Below are 9,057 nucleotides of genomic sequence, written 5' to 3'. Positions count from 1 at the left end.
CGCTGCTGCTACTGCTGCTTGGTTACGCCACACAGAACGGTGAACGACGCCTACTACTGGTGCACGAACCACCGAAATAACTGCACCCACTATAAAAAAGCACACTTAAAATGTTATGCTTGTTCCGTATGATTAAAAACTGTTTGGCTTAGTTCCTCTTTGTTGCACACAGAAAACAGAAACAGAAAAACAATTGTACAAAACCGCACTAACATAGGTCGCCCTGCGACAGACGCGCTCGTTTCGGGAATAATAAAACGGCCCGTGTGCTTTCTACTGCTGGGGAACCGTCGGGAACGATTGTGCGTCCGCGTGCCAGACAGAGACCAGCGTAGTGCGCGCGATGGAAAGAGAGCACGTACGCGAGTGGATGGATCGATAAACAATGCTCCCGAACGCGCCACAGGAAAACGCGCGTCTTCCTCAGGTTCTTGTTGATGTTTTTCCTGCTACGATGCGCGATGCTACCACACACAGCTGGGTGCTGTGCGTGTTTTCTGAGAGCGAGAACGAGAAAGAGCGAATGCGATGACTTCAGGCCGTGCGGTGATGTAAGCCCGCTCAGCTGTTTGAGCGAGCGAGCCCGCAAGGAAAGGTCACCGACGGTTGCTGCGCGCAAGCGAGAATGAGAAAGGGCGTGTGGAAAAACGAAAAAAACACAGTCTTTGTTTTTCCAAACAATCGGTCTTGTGCCCGGAGAGTGAGAGTGTTTTGTACTCTCGCGAGCACGCTCTCTCCCTCTCATTTGCTAGCTTGGAATTGTGTACTGTCAGTGGAAAGGAAGTTGATTTTTGTTTCATTCGGGGTAGGTATCTCTTTCCCGCACACACCACCGCTTCCGAAACATCTGACATCTGTCAGCGATGCACTTTCTGGGGCGAGCAACACGCGCGTCATCAACCCGTTTTTGCGCAATCTCGGCGTTTTGTTTTGTAGCGTTTTTTTTTTGTTTTGTTTCATTTTGACGTCCAATTACGCACAGAAGTTGATCGCTACGTAACTTGTGTAAATTTTATTTGTGCAAGCCACATCACAAATTGTGCCTATTTTGAATTAAAAAATTCAAAAGAAAGCACAAGTTCATAATTTCAAAGCTATCCTTTGATGAATGGACATAAAACGCAAATGTTTTTTTTTTAATGATTTCGATAAAGAACGATGCAAATATGTAATACTGGGAACTGATTGGAAACTTTTGGGAACTTGATTTCCTTTTAAATGTCGCTCTCTCTTTCCATTTCGATTTGAAATAAGTTCTAGCGATGCAATAACGATCTGTTCAATCGTCATCAAAACCAGAAGGGAAATGCAGCGGTGCATATCATTTCTATCGACAAACGAAGGAGAAAAAGAAAAGGGGGGTAAAGAGTGAGATAACAATAAACAAAACAAACGTTGACAGCTACAGCGAACAAACGTCAACAAACGGGCTTGCAGAGGGAGGAAATTATTCCGATAACCGAATTCTGGGATGATTTCGGCCATAAATATCGAGATTTTAAAGTAAAGTGGAATTTTTAAAAAAGGAAGAATTCACAGCAATGAGCGTCGACGAGTTGGATAAATCGATTCAACAATACAAAGCACAGGTGAGGTGAATCGAGTACCGTACATTGGTTGCAATATGTAGTGTTTGTCCCGTTTGGCTAAATCTTTCTTTTCGGCGTGTCTAGCTTGATCAGATCGCACAAGCCTTACAACACACCAAGGATGCAAATGAGCGACAAGAGCTGAATAAGCTGAAGCAAGATTTGATTGAATTGCTGGAACTTACACTAGAAACGCTCGATCCTACAAGCGATGAAGACAACGAACCCGGTCCTCCGCCGGACAATCGATGCTCAACAGCGGACGATCGGATGGATGACGAATTCGCACTGTTTATGAAGGAGATTAAAGAACTTCCTGCCGAGCCGGAAACATTAACGGACGAAAGTGTAGCGAACCCGGACACAGCATCACAAGACGAACCAGACTTTGATGGATTGGTTGGTAGCAAGTGCTCAGCGCCTCATTTACATAGCTGGGGCTCAACCGCATACCATAACGCGATGGTATGCAGCCTCGATACGTCAAATTTAGCCGAAGCGACCGCAAAGGTATTGTTCACCAATCCTACCCACCGGGAGATGATACCCTGCGCATACTTTCTCGAAGGAGAATGTCGCTTCGTAGACGACAAGTGTCACTATTCGCACGGGGAAGTTGTTCGGTTGGATCAGCTGCGTGACTACCGAGTGCCGCGCTTCGAACGATTGCGCCAAAAGGGTAGCCGTGCGCTGGTGAAACAACCATCTACGCGGCTCTGGTGTAAGGCCATCGTGCTGGAGGTGGACTTTGATGCAAAGCGATGTAAAATCCGACTAGAGGAAGGCAAACGTGATCAAATGGATGTGCCATTCGAAGATCTTTTGCCACTGGATGATGATGAGGAGTGTGGTTCGGAACGTGAGAACCCATCGGACGATGGTTCCAGTGGTGAAGATGCCGATGAAGAATCTCTCCGTAAGGCACTAATGGTGGAGAAAAGCCTGTTCCAACCGGCACCCGATCGACGGTTAGGCGAATGGGAGGAGTACACACGTGGCATAGGATCGAAAATTATGCAGAAAATGGGTTACATCGTTGGAACGGGGCTTGGTCGGGAGGGCGAAGGAAGAGTGTTGCCGGTAAGCGCACAGGTGCTACCACAGGGTCGTTCCCTCGACTACTGCATGGAACTGCGCGAACAAGCCAACGGCGACAAGGATCTGTTCAGCGTGGAGAAAAAGCTCGTACAGCTTCGGAAGCAGCAGGAAAAGCGCGATGCCAAGGATTACGAGCGTCGGGCCAAGGCGGACAAAGCGAAAGATGTGTTCGCTTTTATCAACGAAAAGGTGTTCAGTGGTGGCGAAAACTCAAAATCAAAACCGACGGCCCGGCAGGGCGAGCTGACCAGGCACGATCTTAAGGAACATTCGTCCAAAAACTTAAACATTGCCAGCCTGAAGCTATCGGAAGAGATACGCCGAACGGAGGCCGATGTGGAACGGCTCAAAATAGCGCTAACGCGACACAAGGCAGGAACGCCAGCATCGGACAACTTACGACGACAGATCGATGCGAAGCGTGCGGAAATCAAGCGCCTACAGACATCGGAATACAATATTTCCAAGGAACAACAGTTGCGCACGGACAAAAAGAAGATGACGATATTTTAAAACGAGTGGAAAGCGGTGGAAAGTATTAAATTATGACAGGAAAAAAGAAACTAAAATATAAATCTACCAAAAGTAGTCCTACTTTGAGGCGTGGTTTTCACTATAAACATGGCAATGCACTTGTTTACTTACTTATCAGGCGCTACAACCGTTTCATAGTCTTGGTCTGCGCCAGGAGCGCCTCTAAACCGCTCACGGCCGATCAAGCGCCGTCGTCGGCCAATACGTTATCTGGAGGACGGATCAACGCCATCACTCCATTTCAATTCGAGCTTACCACGACTCGTCCGTCAATGAGTACAACCCAAAAGTACTTTACGGGCTGGATTGTCTGGTGTCAATCTCATGACGTGACCAGCCCACCGGTGATGGTGAGTTCATCATGCAGCTCGTAGCTCGTCCACATACATCTAGGGGGCCACCAAACATTCTTCTGCGCATCCTTCTTTATCTCGAATGCGGATAAGAGCATTTTGTTAGTTTGGACATGGTCCATGTCTCAGAAGTGTGCGTGAGTACTGTAACTATATAAGTTATCCGTTGATTCAGCTTAGTTCGTCGACGTCGTGATAAAATCGAGATAAACTTACTAAAATCGTCGACTAGATAAAATTCCAAAAGTTTTGCTACAATATCTGAGGAATATTTTATTAAATTGACAGAGTATCTACAAATACCTACTGATTACCTTCTCGCTCTAGTGCCGCTTTAGTTTCGCGCTTGATCGTTTGGGCAATGATCTTCAACACTTGCGGATCGACTATCTGATCGCACAGCTGCTGATAGCATCCGTTCATAATGTCCTTCACGAGGGACGCGTTAGACGCAACCGGTCGGCGTTGATTTTCTTCACGAAGTTCGCTACATTCCTTCTGCAACTGTTCCACTTGTGTGTGGAGTTCTTTTGTTCGACTATTTTCCTGTTCATTTTGCTCCTTCAGACGATTTCGCTCAAGCTGTGCCTGCTCCAGTTGCTCTAGCATTGTTTTTATTTCTTTGGCCTTACTTTCGTTGGTATGTTTCTCCTCAACAAGTTGCTTTTCCAACACGCCCAACTTTTCCTTCTGCTCTCCCACTTCCAAACGACTCGCTTCCAACCTTAGCTCCAAACTAACCACACTTTCCTTGAGGCGCCGTTTCGATTCTTCTAGCGATTGTAGCTTTTCTTCCAACAATGCATTCGCTTCCCGTTTGCCGTCCCGTTCGGCAGATTCCAGCGTGCGCACTTTGCTTTTTAGTGCATGATTGGCACGCTTTAGCTCGAGCAGTTTCTCTTCCAATTCCAGCACTTCCGCATCTTTCTCGGCGCCGCTTATCGGCCGGTCACCACCACCCGGCGCTCCATGCATATTGAGCAAACCGATCTTGTCCAGCACAAGATCGATCTTCGATTCTAGCTTTGTAAGATTCATTCGCATTTCGGTATTCTGCATGCGGGTTTCACTTATAATCAAATTTAAATTCAAATCGGCCATTGTTCCACCGGCCGGTTGCCCCAACACAGGCATTCCACTACCTTTGGTTGGTATCATTCCCGTCAGCGGGACCATCTGCATGTGAACGGCCGACATCACGTTTGGTCTTCGAGGCGGTCGTGTTGAAATGGTCTCAATCTTCGAATCGGATGTATCGGATGAATCCGACTCGGGTGCTGTCGTTGGAATGGGTGGAGCTTTAGTTTTTTCCAACATAGGGGCCATTGCTTGGCCTCCCAATCGAGCCATTCGGGCCGCAAGCTCGGAACGCTTACTCTTGCGCGGTTCGGTATCCTTTTCCACCTCCGAGAGTGGTTCCTCTACGACCGGTTCACGTTCCACGCTGCAGCATGATTCTATAGCGTTCAGGAACGCCTGCCGATCGGAGTCACTTTCGAACAGGACACTCCAAAAATTGTTCGAATCATCCGCCCGGAACTGGAGATAGTCTTGCTTGAGCAGCAGCTTCGTATCACGGGTCAGTGTTACCGTTCCGAGCACATCCGTTTTCGTACGATACAGCAGCAATCTGTGACCGGTGGTGGAATTGAGCAGTGCCAGTCCTAGCTTGCCTAGAAACACGTTATCACCATCGACGCTGAAAGAATCGGAGAGAGAAGTTATTTATCTTGCTGCATCACGCGTCGTAGCAGCGATAACCTACAGCGTATAAGCCGTAACCACGGCCGCCCGCACAATACTCCACTCTGGTGGTTTGTTTGCATCTTCGCTCGTTTCATCGTCGGCCGGTTCTGCGGGAATGTATCGAAAATTGGAAGGACCGTAACGTTCGGATATCTTTACGGGTTTCGGCGCGACGGGAACATTAGTCCGTTCGCTGCTATTTGCAGCGACTTTGGGGGCGATGCCAAATATTTTAGCCAATGTGGATCTGCACGGATACGAAGAAATTAAATTAGTCATCAATGGTCACTTCCTGCTGCTATGGTTCACTCACTTGCCACTTGCAGTGGGCGCTGGTTTAAAGAAATTCTCATCTTCCGATTCATGCTCGTCACCAAACATTGGAACGATGGATTTAATAACAGAAAAACAGCTAACAACTGGAAGCTAATTTTACGTTCGTACCGTAGCGATTTGCGGGTTTGTTTTGATCATTCCCAATTCATCAACAACAATTGACGTGTGGAGCAAAGGAAAAAAAAGTACAGGGTGATGCCGCATGATACAGTTTTTGGTCACTTTTTCTACAGAAGAATTCTTTTGCAAAATATGTTTCTAAGAACTCTGCAAATAACTTCCAATTGCTATATACATCATGAATGTACTTGTAAAAGTATGTTAAACTGATTTTAATTGCATTTTGCATTATCGATTGGCACTGCCAGCATGACGAGACAGCACCGGTGCTGTCAGTTTTGACACGTTGAAGTTGTCCAAAACAAACTTGTCAGCTGATGGACGCGTATGTATTGATTACTGCTGAATGTACAACAGGTCTTTGTTTTTGCCATTTCATTCGAGCAAAGCTACACTGCTTGTGCTATTTGAAGCCGATTTAAAATAAGGTGTTTGATTTATACAATAATTACGCGATAACTTATTCACCAGTTGCACTGGCTTTTATCGAAAAAGAAACTTAAAAACCTCCCACCCACTCGTACAGTCCCAAGGATTTTTTCCCTTCCAATCGCTTTCGCTTCCCTCTCCCTAGCGTGGTGTTAGTAATCGCACAATCAACCATTGTGGTTCGCTCGTTCAGTTCATTAAGTGTGGTCAATTCGTTCGTCAGGCAGTGTTTTTCTTTTCAGCTCAAACCAACCGACCAACCCACGAAACGTAGGAATCGGAAATGGCCACAACGGAACTGAAACAGTACAGCTTGGCGGAGGTGGCCCAACACAACAAACCGACCGATCTGTGGATGGTCATACACGAGAAGGTGTACGATGTGACCAAATTTCTGCACGAGGTACGTACGTGTGTCTTGCATGGCTTTATCATGTCGATGGGGGCAAACCAGAAGGTACTTATCATTTACTTTGTTCATGGGTGTCCATGTTTGTTCGAATCGACGACCATTCCCGTAGCATCCCGGTGGTGAGGAGGTGCTGATCGAATGGGCTGGCAAGGAGGCGACGGCCGAATTTGATGACGTTGGACACAGCACGGATGCCAAGTAGGTTACGAACAGCAATTTCTCAATCTCTAACAAATTCCATGCACCACCGAGGTCATATGCTCGCGTTGCAATTTTAAGTTCGATTTTGCTCACCTGTTCATGTACGCTACGCGTGTGTTCTTTTGTGTTTTTCCAGAGAACAGATGAAGCAATTTCTTGTCGGTGAACTTATCGAAGCGGATCGGAAAAAGAAACCTAGCGCCGGGTAAGTTTCACCGTGGTTTTCCACACACAACCTTCTAGGCGAGCCGAAACCCCTTTCCGTCCTGCAGCTGCACACGTGCTCGTGGATCACGTTGTTCTCGATTCCGGCACGGCATTTTCTTTTGATCGTACATGCTTTTTGTTTGTTTCTTCCTACCCAGTAGTGCCCCGCCATCCAATGCATCCTCAACGTCATCGTCCTGGTTTGGATCGATTAAGACGAAATTTTTTGGTTAATTCTCCCAACGCACGGGATGTGACGCTGTGTGCTTTAGTAGATTTCATCGTTAATCCTCCAAAAATCCTTCTTACCCTGTTCGATGCTAATCAACGATCGGTGAAACATCTTGGAGACACTTTAGGCTATTTTTAATGCGGAGTTTGTTGCGAGGGGATCCAAAGGATGGCAGGGTATTGTTTCAATTCTTACTAGAATCTTTCAAGCTTATATAGGGCGGTCTATTACTATAAACAACATTCCCTTTTTTGTACTGTTCCATTTGAAGCGGGGAGTGTCTCTTCACGAATCGAATAAAAATGATTGACCTTTTTTGTATTTTTAAGTTTTTCCGTTTATTTTTCTTTCTCGTACGCCATAAACTCATGAAAGATTTAAATTGCTAGAGTTGTGCAAAATGTTTCTTGGAGATTGTAATCAACGCACTCGCTATAGTAAGATTAACTGTACTCGCTTATTATTGATTAGTATATGCATCACTAATTCGCTTGAAGCAACGATTTACTTCACATCAATGTTCACCGGGAATCTCTTATCGGTTCCACTACTCCCTACCCGATTACAAACAAAAGCAACAAGAATCCCATACATGAAAACACATTTACTTACTGCTTTTTATTCTCTGCTTGTTTGCTCCTATCGGTTTCTGTTCGCAGCTTTACGTTAAATAAACGAACGGCACTGATCGCCGGTTCAGCCGCAGCCATCGGTGCTGGGTTGGCATTGATCTTCACAGCTAACAGCAGAAAATAGGCGACGGATTGTTCGTGCACGGTTTCTCACCAACCTCGTTCCTCGGCAACGTTACCATATTCCTTCAAACGGGCAGTACGATCTTGTAGGGGAAAGGAATCTGCACGATCAGCTAGCACGAAGAGAGTGCTTGCAGGCGGTTAATCGCGTTATTTCGTAAAACCGCGATAGTTTAGTATGTTTTTACTTATAGGCCAAGCTGGCAAGGCTTTGCGAACGACACTGATCCATGGGGGCCGGCATATGCGTTCGTGTTTGAGAACAATAAAATTGTATTAGGTTCCGTAGCGGTAAATGTAGCTTAGCGAAATAAATACGAATGATTGAACAATTGTCTGTTTTTTTTCTCTTAACACCGAAAATAAAATCGCTCATATTTGTTATTTGTTTAAATTTATTTTGACCACGTGTGACACATCATTTCATACGCTTCACCCGTCCGTCTGCTTAATGTTAGTATGAGACCCATGATATGAGACCTTGTCAGTATTCACACATCTCAAAGGTAGGCAGTACAGTGAAGACACTTTGCTTCCTTGCTAGCACTTACAGTTATGTGTTCAGCGATACGTCGTTCATACCACTAAACTACAACACACAATACACGAGACAGTAACACAGCGTTCTTTCCGTTTGTTTTGTTTCTTACGGCAAAGCTTATCAACTTAAACATAACCAAATTGAACGTCAAGGGAAAGGATTGGATTTGGTGATTTAATACCCATTTCACATCCGTACTTGAAACCTTTCACTTAAGATTCAATCGTTCTTTTGGGTTCATTTTCGAACTAGAAAAAGCATATCTTCATAACAACACACAGTTCACACCATACCAAACCATACGCTGCACAGAGTGTTCAATGAAGATTAAATTAAATATAAATAATTACACAGTATTGGAGGTTGTCGGCATTTTATGTGTGTACGTACATCCGCTGTAAGTATGTACAATTTTGAAGACAAATTTGTTCCAATGTTTGTAGCAATCGCTTCATGAAACCTTACGAAGTAGTGTACATTTTTTATTTTGTTTTGCTATGTTTC

General features: G+C 45.4%; 3 protein-coding genes across 3 annotated transcripts; 2 read left to right on the top strand and 1 right to left on the bottom strand.

Moving 5' to 3' along the window:
- The first annotated feature begins 1,541 nt into the window (after window positions 1-1,541).
- Window positions 1,542-3,200, top strand: LOC128708431 (zinc finger CCCH-type with G patch domain-containing protein). Its single transcript, XM_053803409.1, has 2 exons — window positions 1,542-1,589; window positions 1,674-3,200. The coding sequence occupies exons 1-2, from the start codon at window positions 1,542-1,544 to the stop codon at window positions 3,198-3,200; spliced, it is 1,575 nt and encodes a 524-aa protein (XP_053659384.1).
- Window positions 3,201-3,877: 677 nt separating this feature from the next.
- LOC128708621 (uncharacterized) lies at window positions 3,878-5,701 on the bottom strand. Its single transcript, XM_053803601.1, has 3 exons — window positions 5,634-5,701; window positions 5,340-5,567; window positions 3,878-5,273 (listed from the first exon to the last, which is right to left on the bottom strand). The coding sequence occupies exons 1-3, from the start codon at window positions 5,699-5,701 to the stop codon at window positions 3,878-3,880; spliced, it is 1,692 nt and encodes a 563-aa protein (XP_053659576.1).
- Window positions 5,702-6,488: 787 nt separating this feature from the next.
- LOC128709848 (cytochrome b5) lies at window positions 6,489-8,013 on the top strand. The gene is made up of 4 exons (XM_053804872.1): window positions 6,489-6,608; window positions 6,727-6,815; window positions 6,955-7,023; window positions 7,917-8,013. Exons 1-4 carry the CDS (start codon window positions 6,489-6,491, stop codon window positions 8,011-8,013), a joined length of 375 nt encoding a protein of 124 aa, XP_053660847.1.
- The last annotated feature ends 1,044 nt before the right edge of the window (window positions 8,014-9,057 follow it).

Source organism: Anopheles marshallii, chromosome 2, assembly GCF_943734725.1.
Source record: "Anopheles marshallii chromosome 2, idAnoMarsDA_429_01, whole genome shotgun sequence".
NCBI classification, from domain to species: domain Eukaryota; kingdom Metazoa; phylum Arthropoda; class Insecta; order Diptera; family Culicidae; genus Anopheles; species Anopheles marshallii.
This window is presented reverse-complemented; position numbering and strand designations above follow the sequence as displayed.